Source organism: Pipistrellus kuhlii, unplaced genomic scaffold, assembly GCF_014108245.1.
Source record: "Pipistrellus kuhlii isolate mPipKuh1 unplaced genomic scaffold, mPipKuh1.p scaffold_m20_p_19, whole genome shotgun sequence".
In the NCBI taxonomy this organism is placed as follows: domain Eukaryota; kingdom Metazoa; phylum Chordata; class Mammalia; order Chiroptera; family Vespertilionidae; genus Pipistrellus; species Pipistrellus kuhlii.
Genome location: NW_023425504.1, coordinates 13,167,005 through 13,182,481, shown reverse-complemented (window position 1 = coordinate 13,182,481; position 15,477 = coordinate 13,167,005). Strand labels below are relative to the sequence as shown.

At 47.6% G+C, this 15,477-nt stretch overlaps 1 protein-coding gene across 1 annotated transcript in view; it reads left to right on the top strand.

The window, feature by feature from the left end:
• XPNPEP2 (X-prolyl aminopeptidase 2) overlaps positions 1 to 10,044 on the top strand; it is a 31,009-nt gene extending 20,965 nt beyond the window's left edge. The window contains exons 15-21 of the mRNA XM_036443241.2: positions 2,446 to 2,506; positions 4,128 to 4,197; positions 4,704 to 4,808; positions 5,254 to 5,313; positions 5,825 to 5,901; positions 7,728 to 7,817; positions 8,467 to 10,044. Coding sequence (XP_036299134.1) covers positions 2,446 to 2,506; positions 4,128 to 4,197; positions 4,704 to 4,808; positions 5,254 to 5,313; positions 5,825 to 5,901; positions 7,728 to 7,817; positions 8,467 to 8,661 — 658 coding nt within the window. The 3' untranslated portion in view covers positions 8,662 to 10,044. The remainder of the gene's footprint in view (positions 1 to 2,445; positions 2,507 to 4,127; positions 4,198 to 4,703; positions 4,809 to 5,253; positions 5,314 to 5,824; positions 5,902 to 7,727; positions 7,818 to 8,466) is intronic.
• Positions 10,045 to 15,477: the final 5,433 nt, after the last annotated feature.

The following is a 15,477-nucleotide window of genomic DNA, read 5'->3' as shown; positions in this document are numbered from 1 at the left end:
CTGGCCAAAGCTTTCCCATCCTGGTCATGGATTCTTCATCTGAGAAAGGAGAGGCCTGCATTGAATGAGCCTTCTCATTTTTACACTGCGGAGGAAGGGGGGCACAAGGCAGGCGGTGTGTGTGTGTGTGTGTGTGTGTGTGTGTGTGTGTGTGTATGTGTTTCTGCACAGTGGGAAACTTACAGAGGCCAAAACAGTAAGACTGCCCATGCAGCACCTCAGTGAGAATCAGGATGATTCCTCTGGCTCAAATAAAATGTTTTTAAACCCACATATTATTACACAGTCTGAACAGGCATGGTTAGCAGCCCTGCCTTGCTGCACAAACAGTGTACCCATACTCTTACCCACTCATGCACATATCACCAGGCCATGCATCCTCCTCAGCCCCCTCCCCTCCCACCTGCATGGGTGAGGTGACCATGTCAGGTTGGGAGTAGGGGCAGAATCCAAAAGCAACAGGCCCACAAGAGAAGCAACCTGAGGGGACACCCAGAGCATGGGTATATGTCGGTGTGTGCTCCTCTGAGTGCATGCACAACGACATGTAGAGCACTGTCCTATGTTTGTTTGCTTTTTAAAGGTTTTTTTCATTGCCTTTTAGAGAGAGGGGTAGGGACAGGGAGAGAGAGAAACATTGATGCGAGAGTTAAATGATGCAAGAACGAAACATTGATCCTGTGCCACCACCACCACCCCCGCCCCCCCAATGGGGATGGAGCCCACAACCTGGGCATGTGTGATCATGTAAGAATCAAACGAGCAACCTTTCGGTGCATGGGACAACCCCAATCAACTGAGCCACACTGGCAAGGTTGTGGGCTCAATTTCCAGTGGGGGCCACGCAAGAGGCAGCAGATCAATGTTTTGCTGTAAGATGTTTCTATGTAAGAGGTTGCTGTAGCCCCTGCATCATGGCTTCACAATCTGTGTGTCTACCTGTGTGCTCTCATTAAAATTAGTACAGAACCATGAAGTGAATGGTGTTCCTTTGGATGTGTTACCCTTACACAGTGCACACCCTGAACACCCGGATATGCCAGCCATGCAGAACAGGCTAACCCAATTCCTTCTAAATATGTAAGCAATCATTCACACAGGAGCTGAGCTGAGAGGAGCTGGAAGAGTTTCCCTTCTCATCTAAGAATCAAGTGGACTGGGGGAAAAGTGTTTCTGGGACTGATGGAGGAGTAGCTTTGAACAGTTTGTCATCCTTGATCTTGTAGAAATGGTGGATGTGCTCATGACAAAGGCATTTCGCATGTTCTGAGTGCAGCCCTGGGAGCCAGAAGAGCAGGCACTCAGCCCAGCAGCCTTTCCTGGTGACCACTGTGGCTCTTTGTGTACTGGGCACAGCCAGTGTGCAAAGGGGAAGTGGATTTGTGGGGCGTTGCTGGTTTGGGGCATGCTCAGAGCAGGGTGAGGCCAGGGAAATGGTCATTCACCTCACTTCTCTCCTTCTGAAGAAGTCTGCCACACCCTGTGATCGGCTCCCAAGGAGGAGTCCCCAGGGCCCTGGGGCCATTTCTCCCTTCCCCGCTCCCGGGGTGGCCACAAGGGCCATCCTAGGAGAACAGCTGCAGCTGGTGGTTTGGAGTCAGCCTTTTGGCTTCTGGCTTCAGCTCACTGGGACTCTGAGCAGATTCCTGGACCAGATCCATGTTTACAGTATAGAGCAACTGTGTGGAGAGTGAATGCTTGATTCAGGGCTGGCTTCACTAAGGCTCAGAGAGGGACAGGGTATCTCAGCCTTAAATGCCTCATCTGTGAAATGGAGAGAATGAAACCTGCTCTATCTTCCTTCCAAGGGAGCTGCCACAAGTGTTCACTGGGTAGTAAATAACTATCTGGATGTGTACGTGTTATGATGTCTCTGGATCTGTTTCCCAGTCTGTAAAAATGGGACAATCCCCTCCCACCTTTCACGAAGCCTGGAAGAAGTGCTGCTTTTATTTTTGTTTTAAGTGTATTTTTATTGATTGCAAAGAGAAAGGGAGAGGAAGAGGGAGGGAAAGAGAGATAGAAACATTGATCAGCTGCCTCCTGCATGTCCCCCACTGGGAATAGAGCCCGCAACCTGGGCACGTGCCCTGACTGGGAATCAAATCCGACCTCTTGGTTCATAGTCAACACTCAACCACTGAGCTATGCTGGCCAGGCCTGAAAGAAGCCTTGCTTTTAGAGTGAGCCAAGTTTAAAAACTGCCAGAATGGGGAGCTGTTTGTGAAAAATTAGGATTGCCCAACAATATAGTAATTTGATCTTGATAGCTTTGCAGCTCCTTCACCCTTAAATGCTAACGATGGGCATTTGCAACTCCCACCCCACCCCTGTCCCAGCCCTGCCACTAAAACCCTCCTTGAGAGCACACTGGAAGCACACAGGCAAGATCCCTACCCCCAGATGTTCAGCAGAGCTGGACATGTTGATTTTCCTTCTACACAGGGGCGGAACCACAGACATCACTAGAACAGTCCACTGGGGCACCCCGTCCGCTTTCCAAAAGGTAAGCATTAGACCTATATTCCTCTACCCATCCTCACTCTGGGGCCACCCAAGAGATCACTCTACTAAGAGCCCCTTCATTTTACCAAATCTGAGGCCCAGAGAGGTTAACAAGTTTGCCCACGTCCACACAGCAAGTTAGTGCCACAAAACCCAGTGTTCCCGAGTTCTTCCCCAGAGTTGTTTCAGGCCACCAAAAGAACTTCATCATCTGTGTGGCTGCCTGTGCGCTCTCATTGGAAGTAGTCCAAAACCATTATGTGAATGGCATTCATTTATATGTGCCCAAGCTTATCATCTCATTTCAGGAAAGCAATGAACAAGTACTTACTTGGTGCTGTCTGTGTGCCTACCTCTGTGCTCAGCAGGAGGAAGAAAGGCATTCCAGGAGGAAAGTCTCAGAGGTGGAAAGGAGCTGGGGCTTTTCAGGCAGCAGTGAGGGCTGGTCTGCTTGGTACAGAGGCTGGGACCTCATCTATGTTCACTAGGGGGCTTCTGGGGAAGGTGGGGAGCAGGGGACTGCATTCATGCATTCAGCAAGCAGACTGTGGTTCAGGCATTGCGCTGGAAACGGCGAAAATGTCAGCACTGGTTAGGCCTCAAGGAGCTCACAGTTTAGTGGGTTGAATCTGCTGCCCTAGCTGTCCTGCCTGAGATGAAATACATGTGTGTGTGTGTGTGTGTGTGTGTGTGTGTGTGTGTGTGTTGAAGAGGACTCAACACATTGCTACAGAGCCTGACCAGAAAAAGAGGCTGCTGTCAGCCCAATTTCCTTCCTATTTTTTATTTTTTAACATATTTTTATTGATTTCAGAGAGGAAGGGAGAGAGAGAGATAGAAACATCAATGATGAGAGAGAACCATTGATCAGCTGCCTCCTGCATGTCCCCTACTAAGGATCAAGCCCTCAATCTGGGCATGTGACCTTGACTGGAATCAAACCAGAGACCCTTCAGCCCACAGGCCAATGCTCTATCCACTGAGCCAAATTGGCTAGGAACACTTTCCTTTCTTTTTCCACAAGGTAACAGCCCTGACCAAAAGAGGATGACCTGACACATTAACAGACCCCAACCCAAATTTAAAAACCTTAAAAAAACTAAAGGATGATCATGATAATGGTAATAAGGATGCTGACCTCAATTTGAGCATTTACTCTGTTGGGAGTACCTTACGTTCATGAAGTCTCGCTACTCCTCCCAGTAACATTATGAGCTAATACTGTGGTTATCCCATCATAAACCAGGAAAGTGAGACCAGTGAGGTTAAAGGTGCTTTATTAAGGTTTAGAGTGGCCAAGTCAGGATCCCAACCCAGGGAGTTTGCCTCCCAAGCCCCTGCTGTCACTGTCTTAGCTCACCATCCATCTACAAGCATCCCATGCACCAAGCTTTGGGCAGGTCCCCCTCAGCCACCTCTGGGCATATTCTAGAACCTGGGTGATCACACATGAACATTCACCTCCGTCCCAACATCCCCCCCCCCTACTCACACTCACGCACACAGAAACAGGTCTGGGCCCACACACCTGCATATACACAGGCCAAACAGCTAGAAACTCTCAGGCTCCATTTCTTGTGTTTCACCTATTTCTCCCTCTTCCCCCTCCCATCCCCCATCAGGAGGCATATACCCGTGTGTTGATAGGAAATATCGATCTGTCCAGACTCATCTTTCCTGCTGGTACATCAGGTAGGTTTCAGAGACCAAGCTGGACCCAGAGTCTTAGACACTGATTTCACTAGACTCAGACCACCACCCTGGTGAAGTTACTGGGGGGAAGGGATTATATTATCACCCATACGTTGTATGGATAAGAAAACCCAGCCTAGAGAGAGAAAGCGATTTGCCCAAGGTTACACAGAGAGTCACTAGGAGAGCCAGGCTTTGAACCCAGGCCTCCAGCCTCTTAATCTAAGCTTAGGTTGGGGAGTTGAGTGTGGACTGCAGGAGTCATGGGAGGATTCCTAGAGAAATTAGGTGTCTTGACAAATGTTGAGAAATTGTAATAAAGTCATCAGTCCAGATAATGTGTACGGTGTAAGGTGTGCTGGAGATAGTACAGGCTTACCTGCCTCTCAGCGACCCCTCTCCACAGGCAGCATCCTGGTAGTTGGCTCTGAAACAAGAGAGCAAGAAAGCAACAAGGTGAATAGTTTGGGATCCAGCAGACTGACTTGGGGCCATCTCTCTTGCAGGACCAATGTTGGAAGCCTTTGCCCGCAAAGCCTTGTGGGATGTTGGACTCAATTATGGTCACGGGACAGGCCATGGCATTGGCAACTTCCTGTGTGTGCACGAGTGTAGGTATCTCCTCAACACTCCCTCAGGGTTCTCCTTCTTCTGAACATGGTAGATCCTTTCACAGTTATGGAAATGACCAAGACCCTCAGAGATGCGGTGACCATCCAAGTTTACCCACCTAGTGGGAAGTGATGCTCTGTGGGTTAAGTGAGAAATGCTGGTAGCTTAGCCACTCCTGCTGCCTGCCTGGCATTTGGGAGGGCCCCAGAGAGAGGAGTAGCAAGCAGGTCAATACCTAGTAGCTGACTGGCAGAGACCCTGCAGAAATAAAAGCTAGAGTCAATCTGGTCTGTAAGGTAGACAATGATATGGTAGTCAATGATATAGCAAATGCTGCTAGAGGTGCCCAGGGATCCCCAGTTACCTACTGTTCCAGAGAGCCTGCTAATTTCCAAGCTGGTGAATACAAGAGCACTGAAACTTTACCTCTATCTCCCTTTCCAGGGCCAGTGGGATTCCATTCCAGCGGTCTTACTATGGGCAAGGGCATGTTCACTTCCATTGGTATGACTCTTGGGCTCCTTCACCCCTCACCCTGCACCCCAAGACTAGCCCAGGACTGCAGTCTAGGGAGCATGGCAGGCACAGGCACACCTGGGTTCAACTGCTGCTCTCCCTCTACTCCCCACTCAGTCCCAAATGGATTGCTCCACCCTAACCACAGGCCTCTTCAGCCCCTACCCTCATTTTGCTTTTGGGAGTTGGTTCCCAGCTGTACATCCAACTATAGTCTCCAATCAGTTATTGGGGTAACAAAACAGTTGAACACAGGGAGATAGAAGTACCTTCAGGACCCAAGTGGACCCTGAAGGCTTCCCCACTGGGCTACAAGGGAAGGTAGAGGGAGCTGAGGCCCAGCAGGTTACCTCGGGGTAGCCAATGTAAATCTAACAAGCGGTGGGTCTGCCCTGGTCACCAGGCAAGGGCAGCCAGGCAGCCATACTCTGTAGCCACTCCTCAATTGGTACAGGGAATCTGAGTTCAGGTTCTCCCCCTGCATCTCTGTGTCTCCCAGAACCTGGTTACTATCAGGATGGTGAATTTGGGATTCGCCTTGAAGATGTGGCCCTCGTGGTAGAAGCAAAGACCAAGGTAAAGTGCCACTGAGATGGGCTGGAAGTTTAAACAGCATGGCAGTGACGTGTGTGTGTGAGTGAGGATTTACAGAAGGTCACAGGAAAAGGGCATCTGAATGTGTGGACATGGATTTATATGGAGTCCTCCTTAGCTCCAGAAAAATTCCATAAATCAAGAGTTTCTCAAACCTATTTGCGTATTAGAATATTAGAACCATCTAGAGAGCTCTTTTTAAAAAAAAAAAAAAAATGTGAATGCCCAGGTACCAATCTAGACCAAATGAGTCAGTATTCCTGCCCTAAATCATTGGTTCTTAATGTACATAATGATCACCAGGGGAGCTTCTGAGAAGTAACAATTTTGTATAATAGCAACCAACAAGATAAACTATCTAGGTACAAACTTTTAAAAACTTAATGGAAAAAAATCTCTACTCAGGAATATAAAAAAAGATTTAAGTCAATGGTGCTCTCCGGGAAGAAGCCTCAATGTATTGAAGATGACATTTCTACCTAAATTAATCTATAAACTCAAGCCAATCTCAATTTCAGCAGTACTAACTGAATGCCCTTGTAACTTCACAACATGGTAGTAAAGTTTATTTGTAAAAATGAGCATTTAAAATACAGCTATGACCCTGGCTGGTGTGGCACAGTTGATTGGATCATCATACCATACACTGAAAGGTTAAGGGTTTGACTCCTGGTCAGGGCACATACCCAGGTTGTAGGTTCAATCTCCAGTCAGGGTGCCTAAGGGAGGCAACCAATCAATGTGTCTTTATCACATTGATGTCTCTTTCTCTTTGTCTCTCCCCCTCCTTTCCACTTCTTTAAAAATCAACGGGAAAAATATCCTTGGGTGAGGATTAACAAAACAAAACAAAACAAAAATGCCTATACTTTTTTCCCCCCTGCTCTTTTTATCTCAGCATTCTCTCTACCAAATATATACCTTCTGGATATAGTCACAAAAGGTCACCAAGGTGTTTATATACAATAATGTTGATTGTAGTATCAATGGTCATAGTTTGAGTAGAAACAGTCTAAATATCTATCACTGGTTGAATAAATCGTGATCCACATACTATGGATCCTCATGCAACCCTTAAAAAGAAGGAGCTACATCTCCCTGTGCTAATATGAATTGCTGTCCTAGGTTTACTATTGAGGTGGGGTGCAGAATAGTGTATGATAGGGTCCATTTTGCATAAATTAAAAAATATAGACATATATACTGTATATGTCTAAAATGTTTTCAGGAAGAAAAGCAGGCAGGGAGGAGACTTTCAAATGTTGGGTATCTTTTTGTAGTTAGAATTTTCTAAGCATATACATGCAAGAGCTCTATGAGAGATGGGAATTATTTGCTATTTTTTTCTTCATACTTATCTCTATAGATTCATCAATAGATATGTAGATAAATATATGGAAATAGACAGATAGACATAAAATTCTAATACTTATCTTTAAATTATTTAATTGTATGTTCCCAGCCCCACCCTAGAGTTTCTCACTCCAGTGTCTGGGGGGAATGAGTCTCAGAATCTACACATTTAACAAGCTCCCAAGATGCTGTGTGGATGCACAAAGTTTGAGAAATACAGACCTAAGTCTAAATTCAGGAATTAGGAGGAAACCACCAAAGGTGGGGTGCTAAGTGGTAGAAAGGGGGATAACCAGGGAATTGTGGGAGACTCAAGCCTCCTCTGAGTCTTGGGTTTGATAAGGGTCAGTTCCTTGTGCCCATAGCTTCTGGGTGGAGTGTTCCAGCCCTCCCTTCAGCCTAGCTCCTCCTCCTCACTTACTTCCTGCTTTTCCACCTTCTCCGTGGCCTTTCAGTACCCAGGGACCTATCTGACCTTTGAAGTGGTGTCATTGGTACCCTATGACCGGAATCTCATTGATGTCAGACTGCTGTCTCCAGAGCAGGTAAGTGCCCTTCAGCACTGTCAACCCTTCAAACACCGAACCAGTTCCTGCCTTCTCCACCCTGGGCCTCTCTCACCTCTGTTCCCCCTGCCCCAAGACCCTATGCCCCTTCCATTCCACTGGGAAGGTTCACACTGATGGCATCTGTAGGCACACATTGTTGTATGCCTTCCTGGCTCACCAGAGACCCCAGGGGTTCTAGAGCGCTCCAGTCAGACCAGGTAGCAACTTCCTGGGGAGTCTGAGACTAGGTCTCTGAACTCTGCCATCTCAAGTCCTAGAACTAAAATCAATCCCTCCCTGACTCTGGTAAAATGGGATAAAACCTGCCCTACTTACTGTCATTGCCAGGCCTGAAATCCCCTCCCCCCCAACACACACCCAAGAAAGTCACTATGACATTAAACAGCCACTGTGTCAAACTGCCTCTGAAAAGCTCTGGAGAATGCCTGAGCCTGATGATGGCTGAGGAATTAGGAGTGAAGGACCAGAAATTGGGTACTAAGTGCATAAATCCTCTATGAGCATCTACGAGTACTTGGGCCAAGGTGGGCAGCTGGATTACCACAGCAGGGGACTAGATGGCACCAAGATCTTAGCTCTTGGCAGCTCATCCTAAGGAATACCTCATCCCTCCTACCCTTTGCAGATCCAATATCTGAATCGCTACTACCAGACCATCCGAGAGAAGGTGGGCCCAGAACTGCAGCAGCGCAAACTATTGGAGGAATTCGAGTGGTTGCAGAAGCACACAGAGCCCTTGTCTGGGAGAGCTCCACGCAACACCTTCTTGGCCTCTCTGTTGGCAGCCTCCACTCTTGCCATCCTCGGTTGGAGTGTCTAGAGGCCCAGGACACCCCTGCTAACCCTGTCACTCAGCTCCCTTAATCCTATACCACCCAGGCCCTAAGAGCTCCTGCTGGCCCATTGCCCAGAAACCTTTGTCCTCAGCTTCCTTCTCAGAACTAAGCCCCAGCCACTCAGGGCTTCTTGGTCCCAGGCAGGTCCCCTCTAGGTTTATACACCTCATCTTTGGCTCCAAACACCAGGATAGGTGAGCCAGCTAGTTCCTTTCCTTCGGTGAGCCTAACCTATAACCAGAGCCTATTGCTGCTGTGCTTCAAAGGCCAATATAGGCCAGTGCCTTACCCTCAGGGGCCCCATGGCCCTGGGAGACCCTACCCTAAAACCACCAGAGCTGTTCCCTTACACTGGTTCCTAACTCCTTGGGCTTCCCATGCCTCTATTCACCCTCAGCTGTGCCTGGCCCTACAGTGACCTCCTGGCTGCTACCCATAGGCTGAAGGAACAAGGGCCGCTTCCAGGCTTCCTGATATGCCTATAAAGGGAGAGAAAGGATGGTTGAGTCCTCTGATGCCATACAGCAAGACCAGACAGGGAAGGGGCCTGCACAATAGCCCTCCACCCAACTTGTGAGCCCATCGCTCCCAAACCCTGGGTGGGTTCCATGCCAAGTGACAGGATAGAGGCTTAATCCATAGTAATTTGGCTATGGGGTAGGAGGGAATGTGGAAAGTGCTCTGGAATATGGCCCTACCCAAAGTTGGGAAAAGCCTGAACAGTGATGCTGAATCACTCTCTCAGGTTTCCTGACTTAACTTTCCAAAGTACAGACACAGTGACAATACTATTAAATCCTTCAGCATCCTTGGATGACCATTACCATGTGAGGCCAGTGTCTGGTTTCCCCATTTTACAGATAGGAGAACTGAGTTCCAGACAGAGTGGGATCTGCCCAAGATACACAGTGTTTATTTGGGACATGGTGGGACCAGAATGGGCCACCAGTCCAACTCTTTTGACCCTCGGCACCATGGAGAATCCCTTATCTTACCTCCCAGCCCTCTCTGGCTCTCTGAGCCACTGTTGTTGGGGGGTGGGGAAGGGTAGTTTTCTCTGGCCAGCCCAGCCGTTAACCACCTGGGCTCACATCCTGCTAGATATTTAAAACAACCTGGCAACGAAGCCTGCATTTAGGTTTTGCATTGTGTCTGCTGTGTTGCTGGGGACCTCTATTACCTGTGGCTTTTGTGGTAGGGGAGGCGGGGTGGGGTGAGGATGTGAGGCTCCCAGAAGCTCGCTTGGGGAGCAATGTGCTTGAGAACGTGCCTGAGAGCATGCGTGCAGTGTTCCTGTATTCCCATGCATGCCACGCCCAACCAACTACTTCCTGAGCTAAATAAAGGTCTTGGAGCCTTATGGAGGGGGCAGAGAGGAGCTTCACACTGGGGATTTGTCAAATGCAGTGCAGGAAAGTTGGGGCCACTACCTTTGCTCAGAGGAGCATAGTTTGGGAGAAGAGAGAGCCAAGCCTTTGAAGGAGAGTGCTGGGCAAAGGCACCAGGCAGAGTCCCCCAGCTTGGGACCATCAGGCCTAGTTTGCCTGTGACAGTTATCGCCAGCGATACTTACATTCAAGGACCACAGCCCTGAACCAGCCTCACTGAGGCCTCTAGCACCCAACAGTGGGCCTCTGTAGGCTGAGTCATTTGCTCCTTCACATGCTCACACCACAAAGACAACTACTAATAATAAAATTACAAGTTTCACCAACACCGTCGTCATCAGTACTCTCTATGGAGTGTTTACGTACCAGGATCTGTGCTTTACATGCATTCTTAAAAAAAAAATTTTTTTTTTATTTTACTGTGGTAAAAACACTAAATGTGAGATCTACCTTCATAATAAGTACTTAAGGGTACACTATTGCATTTTGTCACTTAATTCCCATGACCTATGAGGAGGTTCTTTTATTGTCCCCATTTTACGAGAGGCTCATAGAGATTAACCAACTCACTCAAGGTCACTCATCCAGGAAATGAAAAAAAAACAGGATTCAAACCAGTCAGATGACTCTAGCACTCTCAGAAAAGGGTGGGGAGTATGGCTTACACAGTTTCACAGATGAGAAAACAGGCTCAACTAGGATCAAAAAGCTGGTGAACTAGGACTCCGACCCAACCAGTGTTCCTCACATCGCTTCCCCAGTGCCTACCGGCCCAGGCCTTTACCTTTGGCCCCTGACCCCTGCTCCTAGGGTTCTGGCAAGCTCAGGGCAGCAGGAGGGTCCTGGGTGTCTAACCAAGACCCACTAGCAGACCTTTCAGTGCAAGGTGGCTTACAGTCCCCTTTTTCTCTCTTCAGTGCAAGACCTGGGGTTCCACCTCACCTCCTCCCTGTTACTTATCTACCCCCTCCAACTCACAGTCTTGGGGTTGGGAAGCCCCACCCCAGAAGCATAGCTGCAGAGGGGGCTGCTTCCACTCTAAACCCTCCCTTCCAGTGTCCCTCCAGGCTCACTTACCATCCTGCTTTAAGGCTTGCACTCTGGATCAGGCAGGGAAACATTCAGAGTTCACACAGCAAGGCTAACATAAACACAGGCACTTGCCGAAACCAGTTTGGCTCAGTGGATAGAGCATCGGCTTGGGGACTGAAAGGTCCCGGGTTCGATTCCAGTCAAGGGCATGTACCTTGGTTGAGGGCATATCCCCAGTAGGGGGTGTGCAAGAGGCAGCTGATTGATGACTCTCTCTCATCGATGTTTCTAACTCTCTATCTCTCTCCCTTCCTCTCTGTACAAAATCAATAAAAAATATATATATAAAAATAAAAAAAATAAACACAGGCACTTGACACATCCATCCTTAGGAACTAAAGATAAATAAATGCCCTTTTGCCCTGCCAGCGTGGCTCAGTGGTTGAGTATCTACCTATGAACCAGGGTTTGATTCCCAGTCAGGGCACATGCCTGGATTGCCAGCTCCATCCCCATTGTGGGGTGTGTAGGAAGCAGCCAATCAATGATTCTCTCTCATCATTGATGTTTCTCTCTCTCTCTCTCTCTCTCTCTCTCTCTCTCTCTCTCTCGCTCTCCCCCTCCCTCTCTGAAATCAATAAAAAAAAATTTTTTAAATAAATAAATAAATGTCTTTTGGGCTTTGGTCCTTTGTCTTTATGCTGGAGGATGGGCTTACCAAACCCCTCGTTGCCCCTGATTGCCACTGTGGAGCAGGCCATGTGGAAAAGCCCCTTTTCCTAAGGGTTAGGATTCTTTTCCCAAGAGCTAGGCAGGCTAGGTGACCTTGAGCACGTCCCTTAATCTTTCTGGTCTTCAGCTATTCCTCCTGTAAACAGCCTGTAACACCTGCCTCAGGAGGTTACAGTGAGAAGCCCATAAAATCTGGATGTGACAGGACCCTATAAGCCAGAAAGCGATGGTAATGCTATTATTTGTCCAGTATGATTTCAACTCTTGCCTCACCATTGGCGCTAGGAACAAAAAAGGTTTGGAACCCAAATTTTATGTATGTATGTATGTATGTATGTATGTATGTATGTATTTGTTAATCCTCACCCAAGGATTGTTTTTTATATTTTTAGAGAAAGTGGAAAGGAAGAAGGGAGGAAGGGAGGAAGGGAAAGAGAGAGAGAGAGAGAGAGAGAGAGAGAGAGAGAGAGAGAGAGAGAGAGAGAGAGAGAGAGAAACATTGATATGAGAGATACATCAACTGGCTGCCTGTCTGCTCATGCCAAAGACGGAACCTGCCCTTGACCAGGAATCAAACACATGACCCTTTGATGCTCAGGTCAACACTCTATCCACTGTGCTCATGGGTCAGAGCTGGGACCCAAATTAAAAATTAGACAGGCTTTTGAGCAATTATCTAATTTGTGTTGTTACAGCTCTGCTTCTTAGAGCCTGGGCTTCCTCAGAAATGTCACCAGGGCTGCCACAGAAAGAGCTCCAGCCAAAGGCAGCCCATATACAGTTCCTATCATATTGTATTGGAAGTAGTCGTCGGGCCAGCTTCATGGGACATCCCCCTGTGCAGTGGCACTTGATGTAATGCTCTGCTGCCACCATCTTGAAGTTTTTAATAATTTTTTAACAAGGGGCCCCGCATTTTTGTTTTGCATCAGGCTCCACAAACTCGATAGCCAGTCCTGACTAGCAGCTCTATGACCAAGCAAACAAACAAACAAAAAGTGGGTTTAATCTCTTCACTGTACAAATGGGCAATTGTCAACAGCAGAAATAGAATGGGACTTGCTCAAGGTCACACTACCCATTCGGGCCAAAGCTAAGAATAACCCCCAGTGTTGTGACTCAGCTTTGTGCTGCCTCCTTCCTCACTTTCGGTGGATGCTTGTCCCTTCGTTACTACCTCTGATGAGAAAATTAGGACCCAAGGAGAGCTGTGTGAGGTCACATATCTGTGACAACAGTAGTTATGATGGCATTGAGATACATTTCTTGATGCTTTAAATCCTTTTTGGAATAGGAAAGTGCATGGGTAAGATGATAGATGATAGATAGACAGATAGGTAGATAGATAGATAGATAGATAGATAGATAGATAGATAGATAGATAGATGTACAGATTTTGAATGGTTCATTTTAAAAATAGCCCGGCTGGCATGGCTCAGTGTTGTTTGTTTTTTTTTGTTTTGTTTTTTTAATATATTTTATTGATTTTTCACAGAGAGGAAGAGAGAGGGATAGAGAGCTAGAAGCATCGACGAGAGAGAATCATCGATCAGCTGCCTCCTGCACCCCCCCCCCCCACTGGGGATGTGTTCACAACCAATGTACATGCCCTTGACCGGAATCAAACCCGGGACCTTTCAGTCCACGAGCCGACGCTCTATCCACTGAGCCAAACCGGTTTCGGCATGGCTCAGTGTTTGCACATTGACCTATGAACCAGAAGGTCATGATTCTATTCCCAGTCAGGACACACATGCCCAGGTCACAGGCTCAGTCTCCAGTATGGGGCATGCAGGAGGCAGCAGATAGATGATTCTCTCTCATCATTGATGTTTTTATCTCTTCCTCCCCATTCCTCTCTCTCTAAAGAAATCTAAAAAAAATATATATATATATATATTAACAAAAAATAAAATTAAAATTAACTGAGTCAGTCTTCACTCACTTGCCAGCCAGCTGGATCCAGATTTTCATGGACTGGGACTGTGCAAGGGCAGAGGGGGTGGAGAACTGGCTAATCTTCACCCAGCTAAACCAAGTCAGCAGTGCATTTTATCAACTCACTGACTGGTCACTTCCTCAAATCAGTGGTTGGGCACTCTTGGTGCCAATACATATATGTGTATATATGAAAGATTTAATAGCAACTGTTTCCTCCCTGTTTATCCATCCCGGCCCTCCAAGGCTGTCTCAGCTGGGAGTGGGCGTGGCTCCCCAACCCCGCCCAGCCAGCCAACCCTTGCCCTGAGGCCACCCATCTTTTCACTTCCTTGTTTCTTTGTGAAACAGGAACTGAGCAAGTAGAGTAAAATGGGTAGTTGAGAAAGCCCCAGTGGTCCACGGGGAGGCCCTAAAGCTGAAAAGCTCATTTCCTTTCCTGCAGTCCCACGTAAGTAGTTCTTAGTCCTCTTACTTGTTACACCTCCTGTGAATAGCTTGGCCTGAGGGACCCTGCCTTTGACAAGGTTATGAACCACAAAATCATGGAGCAGTGATTCAGATGAGCCCCAGCTGGGATATAGAAGCAAGTGCCAAGGCAGAAGAAACACTGGGTTGAGTCTGGAGTAAACTGATATAGAGTCACCAAGCACTTTCCATGAGTTGGGAACTGGGCTGAGAGTGCTCTCTATACAGGTTATCTGGGTAACTCTGGTTACTCACACACACACACACACACACACACACACACACACACACACACACACCGTTCCCCCTCCCAAGCAAGACTCACATGATCACTGTTAATGTCATCACTAGGACTCATTGCCCGAGATCATATAGCCAATATGTGATGTACTAAGATTTGAATGGCGTTCTACCTGACTCCATTTCTGGTATTTCTTCTGCTCCTTCTCTTTGTTAGAGCCTTAGACAAGTGTTCCCTAGAAACTGCTCAGCAGCCTTTGTCACTCTAACCTTGGGATAGAGGCCTAGACAGAGAGCCCAATCCCTCCAAGTCTCCCATAGAAAGGGCCTCCAGTGAGTTTTCCTCTGTACCCTAAAACCCATCCTCCTCTTCTGATAGTAACCGCCACAGCTGCCTGCAGGTGTTTTCTTGTTTTTAAACCAAGAACTTATTCAGAGATGACTGTCTCTCCCTCCCATCAGCCCCTGCTACCAGGGGCTCCCCAGTGTCCCCAGAGCTGCAAGTTCTGTGTGTACTGTTTGTGTGCATGAGAAATGGACGTTTCTTACCCAGCTCTCCTCTACCCTCCTTCTCCCATCTCACTTTTGCTCTTCTCGACTTTCCTGCCTAAGATTATCACCATGAAATCTGCTAACACGTTGGGCTACCAAGTGGACTTCACCTTGGGAATGTCCAGGTGTTTTCAAGGAACTATGTGGTTTCTGAGCATTTCTAGAGTAGGGAAGATTACTATTTACCAGGGTCAGGTGATATCATTTTTGAAAAATGTTTTTATTGATTTTTAGAGACAGAGGAAGGGAGAGGGAGAGAGAGAAAGGAATATCAATGATGAGAGAGAATCATGGATTGGCTGCCTCCTGCATACCCCCTACTGGGGGATCAAGCCTGCAACCCTGGCATGTGCCCTGACTGGGAATCGAACCAGTGACTTCTTGGTTCTTGGATCGACACTCAAGCACTGACCCACACCCAGCCAGGCAGGTGACACTATTTTAATATTG